This window comes from Crinia signifera, chromosome 4, assembly GCF_055691185.1.
Source record: "Crinia signifera chromosome 4, ASM5569118v1, whole genome shotgun sequence".
Classification (NCBI taxonomy): Eukaryota; Metazoa; Chordata; class Amphibia; order Anura; family Myobatrachidae; genus Crinia; species Crinia signifera.
This window is the reverse complement of record NC_139220.1, coordinates 108,654,773-108,670,703: the sequence shown is the minus strand read 5'-3', so window position 1 is coordinate 108,670,703 and position 15,931 is coordinate 108,654,773. Positions and strand designations below refer to the sequence as shown.

Below are 15,931 nucleotides of genomic sequence, written 5' to 3'. Positions count from 1 at the left end.
TAAGCCACACCATTTAACAAACTCATCATCTTTAATGGCATACATCCGATCCACTCGGAACAATTTACCCTGTTTCTTCTCTACATTTGTCCACTCCTTATTAATGACGTCTTTAATAACATGGTGCACAGGTAAAGATCTGCTTTTCTTCGATCTATCCTCAAACACATCCGCACCTTCTACGGGTGTCACTGGATCCTTAGAATTCATGGTTTTATATATATTCTTCAAAATGACCTCAACTGTATCAAAATTAAATACTCTAGTATCCTCTTTAATTTCACCAGGCTCAGCAGAGGAAACCTGTATTTGGTCTGGGTCATTAGAGGTATTAGGATCATCATATGAAAGTCCTGCCTGGTCTCTAGACCTTTTAGACCCCTGCTGTTCCATATATTCCTTTTTTGAAACAAAGGACTGTTTCATCCAGTCCATCGAGTCTTTTAGCATCTTAGTGTGACCGTCACTGCTTGCTCTAGTATCTTCCTTAGGCTGTACACATAGTGTTTTGCCATGTACAAATGGAAGCGCGTCACTGTTTGGGCTCTGATACCTCGCGCCGGATGGAAATAACCTCCGGCGCTATGAATCCTCGTCAGTGTAGTCCTTACACACACCGCAGCTAACAGAACGCCGCATCCTGCAGCCGCCAGGTATCTTTTAAGGTCACTTACCAAAACCTCGTGCTCCCGTATAGATCACATGGACAGTACTCTAACAAGAGCCACACTTCCATGCTGCTATTCCCCAAGTGATCCCTGTATCTATGAAGTGAGCCCAAAAATAAAGTAACCTCTCCTGCCTCTAACTACACAAGGAGACAGGAAAAAAAAGACACCAGGGTCTGGGAGGAGCAGGGATTTATACAGGAAGGGGAGGTCCCTGGGAAAAAAGTAACCTGTCTAATTACAAGGAAGAGGGATGAAATCCCAATGTGAAGGCTGCCATGGGATCGTAGAAGAAAGAAATGGACATTATATGCTCAGTTAATGCTTTTTTAACTAGCGATATACGGGTGACAGTCTATTACAGGTTTTATGAATGAAGCAAAGAGTGGAGGGTAGTTATCTGCGCACTGAGCCGGTAGCTGTGTTTATCAGGAGAACCGGTTCGATGGTATTGGTTAATATGAGCAAACAATTGGATAGGGCTGTGCTCTGCACTTTTTGCGCGGTTGTGTGAATAATGATCAACAATGCGGTGTTGATAGTCACACACACACACGTACGTACAATGGAGCAAAAGCACATCAATATCCAATTGTTTACGTATGTATGTATGTATGAAGGTTTATGAAATCACTTTTCTGGAATGCAAGCTCACAAAACAAAACCATACATAGTGACCACATCCTCTTACCATACTCGCCACCTCTAAAGGTGTGTAAAGATGGTGCAATTTGGTTGCTCAGCAATGTTGGCATAATATCGCTCAGCAATATATTTCTCAGCATTCGTTTTCATCAGCAACCAATGATTTTGACTGAAAATTGCAAACAATTCAGTCTTTACATTTATTTTTATTTTTAATTAAAACCTCTATTCTCTTTTGACTAGAAATCGCTGGTGCAAAGTGCATCGTGCACCAACAATATTTAGCCATAATCGAAGGAGCCTGCTCACGCAATTATTAAGGGCTCTAAGGGCCTTATTTTGGTTCATTCTTTGACAAAATCCTTCTTAGATGGGCAAAACCATGTGCACTGCAGGTGGGGCAGGTGTTACTTGTGCAGAGAGAATTAGATTTGGGTGGGGTTTTACTTCAAAGTGAGATCTATATTGCAGTGTAAAAATAAAGCAGCCAGTATTTTCCCTGCACAGAAACAAAATTACTCACCCAAATCTAATTCTCTCTGCACATGTTACATCTGCCCCCCCCTGCAGTGCACATGGTTTTGTCCATCTAAGAAGGATTTTGTCAGAAAGAATGAACCAAAATAAGGCCCTAAGTGCTCTATACACCAGGGCTTGAAGCACCTAAATTAACTTTTAGATGGAAAACACCTACTGGGATTGTTTACGATCCATCTGGCATCTGTAATTGCTAAGGCCAGTGTGGGCTCCAGGGAGAGATTCTTTATGAAGAGATAAACCAATTAGATGATAAAAGAAACAAAAAAATAAACCTTGTTGCAGCTATACGTAACCTACATAGCAGCGATAATGCACTAGGTGTAGATTTAAAGGTGAATGATAAACGCTATTTAATCGGATTGATGATCTGACTTACTTAATATTGGACTAATGCTCTACTTACATAAAAGGCAAGCCAAGCTGCAAAAATTGCCTAAAAACCTAACAGCAGACTGAAAGGCTCTGTAAGTTGTGCCCAGAGCTTCTGATGAGACCAGCCAAGATCACCACATAAAAAGTGAAAAGCAGTCTCCTCTTTGGGCCAAGGCAGGTACAATGATGGTGATACGGTCATTGGGTCAACACCAAGTAGGTCAACATGGGACATTTCATGCCCTACCATCCACTAGGGCGTGGTGGGAGAATAGAATAGTGCCCGAAATATGGCAAACGCAGCGAGCCATGCGAGGGGACGCGGTGGTACATTTTAGTGTTTATGTTGACTGTGGACATAAGGGGGAAAAAAAAACCCATGTTGATTTTTTTTTTTTTTTACTGTTAACCTTACCAATATTGACCTAATGACTGTCTAACAACTTGCTGGTGACCAACTGATCCAAACCCCCATGATAAGAGCAAGGCAAAAATAAGGTGCAATGCACATCACTTGAGTGTAGTCAATGGCTGTAAAATGTTCAGTATGGCGTACTGTGCTTCATGGTACACCTTACTAGCACAACACGGATAAATGCCCATTTGCAACTGGGAGTACACATAAATGGCCTTAAGACGGGTACACACTAAAGCAACAGGAAATCAGACATCCCCATCATTCAGGTAACCCGTACACACTGGCATAATGTTAAAGGACGTATTGGACACTGTTGTGTCCTCATTAACATGTATGGTATCGCTAGGGATAATGTGCAGCATACACATTGGGCGATATGTGGCCATACCGCCCAGTGAGCACAGAGCTTTTACCACTGGTCACGTTACTACTGTTATACTTGTGCAGCAGCACACAGGATGAGGATTGCTGAGCTTACAGTAAAAAAAAAAAAAAAAAAAAAAAAACACCACAAGAAAGACATATATGAAGAGTAGTATCGTATCAAAAAGGGTTGTGCAAACCATTAAACACCATTTAAATAAGCAGGAGCAGACCAGGATACACAACGGGCAAAATGACGATAAGAAGATATATTCATTAAAACACATGCAGGCATAATTAGAACACACAATCTCAGCCATATGACAAGTATTGCATCCCTCTATACCCACAAAAACTAGAAAGATTTCAGATCCTGCTTATACCGAAGATATGTTTTCAACACAAACCTATGATCCACAGCCCTAGAGCAGGCCTGGTTTCTGCAGCTCAGAAACTGAAGTGAACCACAAATCTCAGCATGCCCTACCATAACTTAGTTTATAGGGAACGCTAAAACTGTGGAAGGGCATACCGGGAGGTGTAGTTTTACAAAAGCAGGAGAGCAAATGTTTTACAAGACTTCTCTAGAAAAATAAATAGGTGTTTTCCCATAGCAGCCAGTAAGCATACCTCCCAACATGAGCCTCTCCAGGAGGGACACATTGCTCTGTTCCTGTACTTCCCTGTTAATGTGTGATTGCCAGCACCTTTGTACAACAAACTTTCAAACAAATTAACATGTTCAACACAGATGAAGGTAATCATGCATTAAGAGGGAAGTCCAGGAGCAGAGCAATGTGTCCCTCCTGGAGAGGCTCATGTTGGGAGGTATGCAGTAAGTATTAACTGGCAAACTCTAAAAAGACAAACAGATTGGATAGTTCTTATGATTGATACATAGACTTCTAGCCAAGAGTACTTTGTTAACTGCTGGGACAACTACAGACAATTGTGCCGCCCCAGCCATTCCCTCATTACCGCTGCATGGCGCAAAGAACAGCTGATCCCACGGTTCCCACCCGCCCCCTCCCCGCTCTTTAAAATCCCCGCCGGTGATCCCCTGGGCGTGGCCTGCTCGTACAACAACGTGGTGAGGGGATGTGGTTACGGCCAGAGACAAGCGACGTGCGTGCAAATCCAGAGCCAATCACAGGCGGCGCTGGCTATTAGACGGAGCGTTAACGGAGAGGTCGTTTTAAAATGTTATCGAATCTGGACAAGTCTTTTCTTTAATGTTTAACTCCATTGGCCAACGACAGTGGTTTGACCCGGATGCTGACCTGTCATTGGTCAGTAACAAGGGCGGAGGATTCAATTCCTGTATGACTATGTTCCGTCTTCCTTCCTTCTGCTATGCTCATTGAGTTTGCTGGGAGCTGCGCTTGCGGCTGCTGCCAGTGTATGTGGTGTGTGCTCTAGTACATGCTGAGCTGCACCTTGCCCATGGGAGGTCAGGGTCATCTTCCTGGGTTAGGAGGGGACCATGCCCACACTTAAGAACAATACTATTTATTAATATGCGTTACTTCCCTACCCCTATGTTACTCTTAGAAGACTGATCCTGTTCCTTTTCGTCTGACGTGGGATACATTGCCTTATGCCTTGTGTTGAGACATTCCTAGGTATGTATAAGAACAAATTAATGTATTAATCTAATACTTGTTATTTGCAGTTCCCAATCAATTCTATAGAAATGTAGCAGCATCCAATACAGTCTTTAGTAGGTTACTGCAGGCTTTTTCCTTAGTCTGAAGTCTATGTCCTAGTAGTGTTCTAAAGGTAAAGTAAAACCCTGGGGCGACCCCAGCTTTTAGTTTAATGATATGCTGCAGCACAAATGCTCAGCACACATCACAGTTCACCCGCTGATTGTTTATGCTGAGTGGTGCTTTGCCTATTTTTAGAATAGGCAAAGCTCCGCGATAGGGAAAGTGGGACTGCGCATTGGTATTGACTACACATAGAGCGTTCCGTGCTTCTTTTTTGTAAGTGCTCTAGTCAGAATGCTTAGAAAAGGGGCTGAAATTGCCCCCTGTATGTACCTTAAGTTGTGTATTTAAAAGTTATTTGCAGGGAATAGAAACCTTGTATAAGGGTGCATTTATTATTTTGTAAATTTTTGGCCATTGGGTGTTGTGAAAAAACTGATACTCCAGGGTGCTGGGATTCAAAAAAGTTTGAACTACTGCTTTTAGGGGTTTATTTAATAAGAAGGGAGTTTTAGTGAAGATGGGATGATGTCAAAAGCAACCAATCGGATACACCTAGAAGATAATAGATAGCAACATCAGATCTTCAATAGAGCTCGCATTTTAGTAAAAAAAAAAAATTAGTTCTTAGCAAATTATATAGCACACACATATTCCGCAGCTCTTTACAGGGAATATTTGAATGTTCACATCAGTCCCTGCCCCAGTGGAGCTTACAATCTATATTTCCTACCACATGTGTACACACACACACACACAGACGTTTTAGGGTTCATTTGTTGGAAGCCAGTTAGTCTACCAGTATATTTTTGGATTGTGGGGTGAAACCGGAGTACTTGGAGGAAACCCACGCAAGTACAGGGAGAATATACAAACTCCGCACAGTTAGGGCCATGGTGGTAATCGCACCCAGTCGCAATGTGAGTGACTTTCACTTGCATTAAAAAAAAGTGGGATTTTTTTTTAATTGTATTTCAAAAACAACATAAAACAAACAACATTTTTTACAATATCTAGTATTATACCACTTTCACATCGCCGACACGTTTTAAAAACCGGTATTTAAAACGGTAATTAAAACGGGTCAGAGCCTTAACATTGCCGCAGATTACCGTTTTAAATACCGGTTTATACCCCTTTCACATCGCACTTTTAAAACGGTAAATTGCCGTTTTTTTTTTCCCTTTTTTAAAACGTTTAAGCCTGCACTGTGAATGCATTGCATTGTACACATTCACATTGCACAAAAAACGGCAAGGAATCGTGTAGGACTCTGCTTTTTACACGGTTCTAAATGCCAGTTAACTTTAAACGGTAAATCGGCTGTGGTGCATTCACAGTGCAGGCTTAAACGTTTTAAAAAGGGAAAAAAACGGCAATTTACCGTTTTAAAAGTGCGATGTGAAAGGGGTATTAGAGATGTGGATTACATAATAACAGAAAATTTTATATGAATTGAGCAACAAGAATTCTTTTTTTCTTTTAAACTTATTTTTTATGTGTATGGATGCTTGTAAAATACATCTGCGTGTTCTACAATGATGCTGTAATTATCAGTTCAGAGGAGGCCTACATACATTCCTGTCTGAAAATAATAATGGTCGATTTCACTGGGAACGGCTTAAACTGATTTACCAGTTAAGGGGATATTCAAGTTAGTTGGTTTTCTGATCTGCTTAAGTCTGTTTATTTGAAGAAATAACATTTCTTGAGATGCACGTAGCTCAGCAAATCCTGAGATTGTGCCAAGCGAGCCCTTAACTAGAGAGGAGTGTTTTACTGAGTTGTGAGAGACATTCAGATTAGTCTCCCTGGGGGAAATGTACTAAAATGTGAATTAGACTTCACATGTGATGTTGTTATGGGTAACCAATCAGAATCTAATTCTTATTTATTTAGCACCCGAGTCTAGCAGATAGTAGACAGGATCTGATTGGTTGCCCATAGCAACATCACATGTGAACTCTAATTCACATCTTAGTACCCCCCCCCCCATGTAATCATTTGTGTGAAAAGTTAGGACCATTACTTCCCCCCCCCCCCCCCACCTCTATTACCCCTCTGAGCGGCCAGACAATAAGAAAAATGAATAAATATCAATCAAGACAAAGGCAGCCATTATTCCTAATGCCGTATAAAGTGACCGCCAAAGCCCATGATGATCTTTGCAATCCCACTCCTTATTAAAAATATACTCACGTATCTCAGGTCTTTGCTGTCCAGGGGAAATCTAATCACCAGTGATTTATGTTTATAGCCATCAGGTCACTGCTGTTTGTAATAACCATAGTCCGCTTTGTTGAGAGATTTTATATATATATCTATATCTATATCTATATCTATATCTTAGGCTGAAGTTTGTATGCACTAGTTTTGTGTATTTTTTTTCTATTTGTTGTGTTGAATACAAACTTTTTTTGCACTTTACTGAGAGTGCCGCCTCCTGTTCCTCATTTATTTGGGAAACTTGCTGCTATATACTATTGTGGAGGGCACCCAGCCGCTGATTGATATATATATATCTATCTATCTATCTATCTATCTATCTATCTATCTATCTATCTATCTATCTATCTATCTATCTATCTATCTATCTATCTATCTATCTATTATCGGACAAGTCATTATCCGCTGAGATCTGACCTATTGTCTAGGTGTAGATCATGGGTCTTCAACCTATGGCCCTCCAGATGTTGTGAAACTACATGTTCCAGCATGCATTGCCACATTTTTTCCTATAAGAGCATGCCAAAACTGTCAGGGCATGCTGGGAAATGTAGTTCCACAACATCTGGAGGGCCACAGGTTGAAGACCTGTGGTGTAGATCAACTGAGTGAATGGGACAAGGTCTGCTGTGTTGGTGTAGATCAGGTCTTGGCTGATTGGGTCAGCCCCTGTCAGCAGAGATCCCACATGTCCGGTATCAGCTGATTGGATGAGGGACCTGATGCATGCCAGCACACATGGAATCTCTGCTGGCATGCATCAGGTCTTTGCTGATTGGACAAGCCCCTGTCAGCAGAGATCCCACATTTGTTGGCGTATATTGTGGGGTATATGCAATCCCTTGTGCTATTTATGACGGGAAATGGCGGCGGCCGTCTGTTCAATGCTGCCGTCTGTTCAATGCTGCCGTTTCCAAGAACCCGACAAAACATCTGACTTTAAACCCATCAGGTCTGTTTTGTCAAAAATGGCCGTGGATTGTCGAATCCATGGCCATTTTCTCCAACATACCTCATTTTCGACAGTGGACAGGCAGAACTTGGAAATCTTCCTGTCGAATTACTGTGGAGCAGGGAAAAAGCAGCCCTGGATTCAGACTGTTGGGATGTGTACTAGAACTCGTCTCCTCGCATGCGGCCAAAGGGGAGAGAAATCATTTGTTGGTCGCCGACCATCGAAGAATTTTTCTCCTCTTTGGAAATAAGTCAGTCTGAACTTTTATTTAAGATTAGATAATAGTTTGTTATTGTGACACAACATAAAAATTGTAAAACAACGAAATTACATTCTGAGTCACAGAAAAGCACAAATTAACAATTTTGATTAAAATCGATAATTGCCACTGGGAAGAAACAGTTTATCATGCGTGATGTCCTTGACTTAATGCACCTTAGCCGTTTCTTTGAAGGTAAAAAGGAATTTTGTATTTCAGACTGAGATGGAAGACAAGTGGGCGGGCGCTGATGTCATGTGACGCCAGCTGCCCTGCCCCAAGCAGGCATCAGACAGCCTGCGCTCCCAGGGGAAAGCCCATTGTTTTCATGGGGACACCCATAAGCCGCTGGGTGTTCCCCCTGCTCCAGTCCCGTGTCCGTCCCCATCCGAGACTCTGCAATTTTGGCCATGTGTATCACATGATCACAAAGCAGCAGCTGTTCATTTTGGTTTTCTGACTTTTCCCAAAATTAAGAAAGAAATCTGCACCCATGTAAGGTAAACCTGAGTTACCAGAATATTTAATGTTGGTAGTAAATTTGTCCAGCAGTCTCCTGAGATTTTTTTGTGTGTGTATATCATAGATGACTGATGTATGTTTTGACCACCATGTGGAAATCTTTGTTCTCTAGCCTTCCAAGTCACGGGAACGTGTTGAAGATAGAAGAAATGGCAGAGAGTCATTCCAAGTCATCAGATGTCCCACCAAAATCCTCTTCAAATCTTAACTTCCGTACAAACTGTCGAATGGTGCTTAACCTACTGAGGGATCGAGATGCTTCTGTTATTTTCTCACCAGATCAACCGTTAACTCCAGTAACTGACCTCGCTATGGGCTTTAGTAACCTATGCACGTTCAATGGGTAAATATGCAAGAATTGTTTACATATGCAATTTTTTATTGCAGAGATTATTTAAAAACTGGATCTGAGATTCCGTAATATATTTCATAATACAGGGTGATTCAAAAGTAGCAGTACACCCTTATGTTTCAAAAACTGCAGGAAATGGGAAAACTGAAATGGCGCCCATGTTCGGTACATACCCTAAAAGATAGCATGCTTCACCCATACCTTACTGAAGTATTCAAGTTTTCCCATTTCCTGCACAACTTTTGAAACAAAAGGGTGTACTGCGACTTTGGATTCACCCTCTATTTTAGCCAATAGATGAATGTAATGCAGTCCTGGGGTTTTTTCCCATTATTTTTAAAATAATTGTATGGTTGAACACGGATTGCCAGCAGCTATGACATTTGAGCAGTATATCTACATGAACACAAGAAATCTGGCATACTTGGCAATCTTTAAAGTTATGCTCTGAACCTTTTTTCTTTGTTTTATGGGTTATTGGGAAAGTTTGATGCACGTGTAAAAAAAAAAAAAAAAGTTGTCATTATTCATTTGTGCTATCTTTATTGTCCTTACTGGGATTAGTAAGATAACTCTTGTCACTTATTGCATAAGTAATACCTGAAACAATTGTAATTGCATATTCTAATTTTGAATATTGACCCTTGGTTGTCCATTCTTTTACCTTTATTTAATGCAGTGAGACCCCTAAACGTTGCTTGGATTTATCCAATTTGAGTGAGGATGAAGCTGGATTGCAAGCTTTTGTGTCTCCTTTAGCAGGTAAATTGAATCTACACATGTAAGACTAGTAAAACAAAACCTTTTTTAATTGTTGTAATGCTTCTCTAAAGCTCTCACGTTTACGTACAGTAGGGGAAGTTAGGCCATTGATAAGGTTAATCGGTACTTATGTAGTATCTGGGCTGCCGATTTTTTGATTGTATGCCTTAAGTTAAGGCATACAATCAGATGCGATGCGATGCGATATCGCATCGCATCGCATCCGATATCGGATGCGATGACCCGATTTTTCCATAGGAATCAATGTTAAAATGATTCCTATGGAAAAATGGGTCCTTTTCATACCCCTACTATCCAAGTGGGCATGGAGTTGGATATAAACCTGTGGCGAGCGTAGCGAGGCGAGCGAAGCGAGCCCCGCGAGGGGACGGTATTCGTCCCCTCGCGGGGCTCGCTTCGCTCGCCACGCTTCGGGCTCGGTGGCTCGCTACGCTCGCCACAGGTTTATATCCAACTCCATGCCCACTTGGATAGTAGGGGTATGAAAAGGACCCATTTTTCCCATTGAATTCCATGTTAAAATGGACTCAGTCCATTTTAACATTGATTCCTATGGAAAAATCGGGTCATCGCATCGAATCGCATGGTCGCATGCGATGCGATGCGATCTCCCGATCCGACCCGATTTAGAAATCGGCAGCCCAGATACTACATAAGTACCGGTTAATCAACTACAAGGGAAGCTTGGACCTGGCTCTAACCTCCTATGCAGCAGCTCCTTTCACAGTGATGGCTGCGAAGTGCCGGGGAAACCGTTGCAATACTGACACCTTGCAGCCACCATCCTCACATATTTTCCTCACACATACCATATAGGTGGCTTACAATAATTCTCAGGGACGTGCACACAGTAATATTGTGGGGTCACATTGCTGGGGAGTGTATCTAATAAGAAAACATAAATGACACTGAATGTTAACTTACAGATGTCATGTAGGCAGCCATTCAGACAATCAGAGAGGTGCCCAGGGTAACAGCCCAGTGTGTCCATACGTTAAAATGGGTTGGGATCGAAGAGCACAAGAAACAGTGAAAAACCCCCATGTCGACCTTTTGACTGTCGAACTAATGACCTTTCGACATTTTCCCATGTCGACCTAATGACTGTCTACCATCATGCTGTAGACCAAATGACCGCATCCTGTTGACATGGCCCTGACTCTGTTCTTGGAAAAGGATGTCCATAAGTGACCCCCCCCCACATACTATATTTTATTATGAGTCACTTATATGCTTGCACCTTTGACATCATTTGATGATGTGGGTGGTTCCCCATATCTTGCAAATGGATGATTGTTAAACATCCACTCGCAGGCAGAAGGACAAAACCGTGGTGCGAGGGGTGGGCTGGGTCTGGTGGATTGACCAGAATAATCCCCTTAGTCACACTCCTGAGATAGTATTAGATATTGATGTGGTCCAGTATTTCCTGAACTAAGGACCTCAGGATGGCTTACACATGATAAGCTGAAAGAAATTGTAACTCATACAGAACTAATGAGAAAAAGAGCACAAGATACAGTATATACAGTACTCTGGAATTTTACAGAATAGACCATTACATTGCAAACTGCCAGCAACCATGGTAAAGCTTGTGATTGTAAATTGCAGCATTACATTTTTTTCTACCCCTGCAAACATAGGGCCTTGTTCAGACCTTTTCGCTAGGCTGCGTATGTTTGCAGCCTAGTGAACAGGTGAATGACAAACGAACCTCTGCATTTGCATGCAAGGTGATGTGTATGCTTGCACATCCTCTCACATGTGGCTACACGGGTGAAAAAGCATTTGATAGTTGCAGACCGTCTAATGATTCCACCCCCCCCCCCCCCATCCGTAACTGACTTTTATTTCCGATGAAGATGGGCAAATTCAGGGTGGGCGCTGACGTCATGTGACTGCAGATGCCCACCTGAGCAGGCATCGACCCACCTGTGTTCGCAAGGGGAACTCCCAACATTTGAATGGGGATGCCCATAAAACTTTGGGTGTTCCCTTACACCAGCCCCCTTCCCTCCCCTGACGGTGCAAATGACTGGCATTATTATTTATTATTATTATTATTATTTATATGGTACCACAAGTATTTTACAGCACTGTACAAAGGAATAGTACATGGAGGCAAAGCTTAACAAATAACAAAAATAGAGTACAGGTAAAAAGAGCACCACAATTCAATACACCTTACAGCTTGGCTATAAGTAGTGAAGACGTGATCAGTGTACTACTAGGGGCTGGTGGCCAAAGATGGAGATGAGTATGTGGACGAAGTGTTTGAGTATGGGAGAGCTGTAAGTGAAATGTGAAGAGTAAGAGGGCTTTGACAACAGGAGGGAAGAGGGCACTTCTCTGAGTATCTTACAATCTAGTAGGAAGGGAAGACAGACAGACAGACAGATTACAGGAGGTGCAAGCAAGTGGCTTGATAGCAGTATGTAAGCAGGCAGAGATGATCAGGGCATGAGGCAAGGAGTTGGAGGACCAGATAGTACACAAACATTATTTCATGCACAAATACAATATATTTGTGTATTTCTTAGTTTCACACACGGGTCCCGTCCTCAAAATACCTCAAAGAAATATAAAGATATATCGAAACATGAAATAATTCATGTTTTAAAAAATGCTTCCGGTCCCAAGCATTTTTTATAAGGGATACGCCAACTGTAATATATTTTTCATTCTAATTTATGGAGAACTAATATTTTGATGGATTACCCATTCTACTTGGGGATCTTATATTTAAACTGACTGTCTAAATAGCCTTTCCCTTTTTTAACTTAAATTTCCTGTTATATATTTACATGTATTTTTATTTTTTTATGCAGGTAATGTGGTCTCCCCAAAATCAGAGTGTGTCCAGCATGATGACTTGTAAGTAGTGACACAACTTTAGGGCTATTGCTGTGTTTAATTTATTACGGTACTTGTTTAGTTTCACAGCAGCAGCATGGCTGCGCGCTACTTCCGGGTTTGGCGTTCCTTCAAACTTTCTAAAATAAACTAAATAAACTCCATGCCAACGTGGATAGTTCATACCTCCACTATCCACGTTGGCATGGAGTTGATTTTAGATAGCGTAGCAAGTTGACTCAGACGCACGGCCATGCTGCTGCCGTGAAACTAAACAAGTACCCTAATTACAGTTTGCGGAGTGTATCTGGGGGGTGATTCTGGTTGACTCGCTAACCAGCAAAAAAAGCCATCTAACGCCGCCCACCTCTGTCTGAACATCCCTGCGGCTTTGCGAATGCATAAACATACATTCACAGGGGGTAGTGTACGCGTGCGAAATGATTCGATGGTCACCGACCACTGAATTATTTTTCCCCTGTTCACCAATATAAGTCTTGACTGACCTATATTTGCATCGTCCGGGTACGAGAACGGGGTGGATGCATTTGCGTTTTCGTGGGTTGGAAACACTTTGTTTCCACTGTCTCCATGCAAACTCCTCCTGCCACCCCCCCGTGTCAATGCCACGGCGACTATGCAAGTCACTGAAGCATTGGCACAGCAGCCCTGCTGATTGAATTAGTGGTCACTTCACTTCTATTTTGTGCCTCCGCAATGCTACCACACGTGTGGTGGCTAATCTGCGGTAGCTTTCTGGGGTCCTATAATTATTGGTATTGTCTGATAGGGTACCAGACCAAAATAGTTTGAGAACCCCTGATATAATACTATATTTGGCCTTTGACAGCTTCCGAATCTCATTCAGATATTCAGAAGGAGTCTTTCCCAAAAGAGTGTGTGTATGAATAATTATATATATATATATATATATATATATATATATATATATATATATATATATATATATATATATATATATATATATATATATATATATATATATATATATCTGATACTGCAGACACCCATTCAGATGTCCCCAATAGGACCAGCACCTCTTTCAAAAATGAGCAAGTTCATTCAAAATGACAATTCCATTTATTGGGAAATAAAAATCAGCCAGTATACTCATCCACAGACGGGCAGCAGATCGACATGTATCATGGATCAAAGCAGCAACATATTAGCTGTGGACAGATCAGTCCCCTGACGGACCGTTTCGGCGCCAATGCGCCTTTCTCAAAGGGTATCACTTTATCAAAGTACATACAGGCTATATATCAGAAATGGATGTAGCCATAACTTACCCAAACAGAGGGGTGCGCTGGACGCCAGGCTCAGGTGTACGGACGCCGCATCCCGATCTCACTTCCGCCCAATGTTACAGCGTCACTTCCGGCACAGACGCTCCGGAGTGGAACTGAATACAGAGGGTTTGGAGGAGCGGGGAGCGGTTGCACCGCTACACCTGTTGCCGGCATTGTCTCAGACGCGGCACCATCACTATGGGAACAGTATAGGTCACGTGACAGAATATACCAAATATACGAATAATGCACAAAAATGTAAATCAAATAAACGGATGTCACTAAGGTATAGGAACAGCGATACCACCTCATACATGAACTATGTATTTATAATAAGTATTAATAGGTACAAGACACATTATGCAGCAAGTATGTCTATATAAGCCTAATGGTGGATACAGAGATCACTTCATTCCTATACCAAGCGACATCGTAAAGAAAACATACAGAAAATTAAAAGAATAAAAGGAAACCTATACAGAAAACACAACTAAGCACCAAGAGATACACACAATATAAGTGTTCATGTAAATGTGAAAATTACATATAAATATATCAGGCCATAATGGTCCAAAATAAGGACCCAATAACTCCACCAGATCCACACCACACAATAATATCATATAAAGATAGACATATTAAATTCCTCATTGAGTCCCTGAGGGGCAAGAGACTGTAAATCATAAATCCATTGGCTCTCACGTTGTAGGAGCCTTTTATGTCGATCCCCCCCTCTCCTCAGCGGGGGGTTGTGATCAATCGGCATAAATTTAAATTCATTCATCCGATGGCCACAATTCGCATAGTGTCTGGCAACAGGGGGGGTGGTCTTATCCACTTTCACTAAGGCTTTCTTCACTGAGGAACGGTGGGCCCCAATTCTCTCTTTCAGTGTTCGCACCGTTTTGCCCACATATACTTTGTGGCATGGGCATACCACAATATATACAACATACTTCGTGTCGCAATCCATGCGGTGTTTTAAAGTATATGTACGTCCATTAAGTTGGTGCTGCCAGCTGCTGCCCGTCATAATGTACTGGCAATTTACGCATCCAGAGCATCTGAATGATCCTTTCTTAGTACTTAGCCAAGTACTTGCTCTGTCCAATCCAGGACTAATGTCAGAGTAGACAACATGCTGCTTAATATTTTGACTTCGTTTATAGCAGAACAGGGGCGGTCTACAACATGAGTCCTTTAGTACTGGGTCAGTACTCAAGATATGCCAGTGGGTCATAATGGCAGAACGTACTTTTCCAGACGTAATAGAATACGTATTTGAGAAAACCAATCTGTCCATTTTTCCATCCTTACTGGACACCTTTTTCAACAATTCCTCCCTGTTTAAGGCCAGACACTTAGATTTAGCATCTTGGATCTCTTTATTTCCATATCCCCTTTCGGAGAAACATTTGCTCATTCCCTCAAGGGTACCCTCCAGCTCCTCACGCTGAGAGGTAATTCTTACTGCCCTCAATAACTGGGCATAAGGAAGTCCTTTTTTCAAAGGTTGGGGGTGAAAACTCGTCGCTAGAAGCAAACTGTTCTTATCCGTAGGCTTCTTAAACAGTTTTGTAACAAATTTCCCCTCCATAATAGATACTGCAACGTCTAAAAAATTAATAGTCTCACGACTAAATGTGTGTGTGAACCTGATGGAGCCCGGGAGGGAATTGAGCAGCAAGACAAAGTCATCAAGGAGAGCCTCACCACCCGTCCAAACAAAAAACAAATCATCGATGTAACGAACGTACATCGAAATAAAGCGTGAAAAATTAGGATCCGACATAATGATACCCCTCATCTATATTCTACCAAAGATTCACAAATCTATGGTGTCGCCCCCTGGGAGACCCATAATCTCCTCCATAGGCTCACTCTGTCAACCCATTTCGCAGTTTGTGGATTACCACCTCCAATCAGTAGTCCAAAATACCCCATACTGGTTGCGGG

General features: G+C 41.9%; 2 protein-coding genes across 4 annotated transcripts in view; one reads left to right on the top strand and one right to left on the bottom strand.

The window, feature by feature from the left end:
- Nucleotides 1-4,036, bottom strand: part of LOC146074268 (oocyte-specific histone RNA stem-loop-binding protein 2-like) — an 88,592-nt gene extending 84,556 nt beyond the window's left edge. For all 3 annotated transcript variants that reach the window (XM_083182174.1, XM_083182173.1, XM_083182172.1), the window contains exon 1: nucleotides 3,985-4,036. In XM_083182174.1, the coding sequence (XP_083038300.1) occupies nucleotides 3,985-3,992 (8 nt within the window). In that variant the 5' untranslated portion in view covers nucleotides 3,993-4,036. The remainder of the gene's footprint in view (nucleotides 1-3,984) is intronic.
- Nucleotides 4,037-4,126: 90 nt separating this feature from the next.
- Nucleotides 4,127-15,931, top strand: part of CDC25C (cell division cycle 25C) — a 49,177-nt gene continuing 37,372 nt past the window's right edge. Inside the window, exons 1-4 of the mRNA XM_083182171.1 lie at nucleotides 4,127-4,628; nucleotides 8,790-9,020; nucleotides 9,709-9,791; nucleotides 12,641-12,686. Of these exons, the coding sequence (XP_083038297.1) occupies nucleotides 8,827-9,020; nucleotides 9,709-9,791; nucleotides 12,641-12,686 (323 nt within the window). The 5' untranslated portion in view covers nucleotides 4,127-4,628; nucleotides 8,790-8,826. The remainder of the gene's footprint in view (nucleotides 4,629-8,789; nucleotides 9,021-9,708; nucleotides 9,792-12,640; nucleotides 12,687-15,931) is intronic.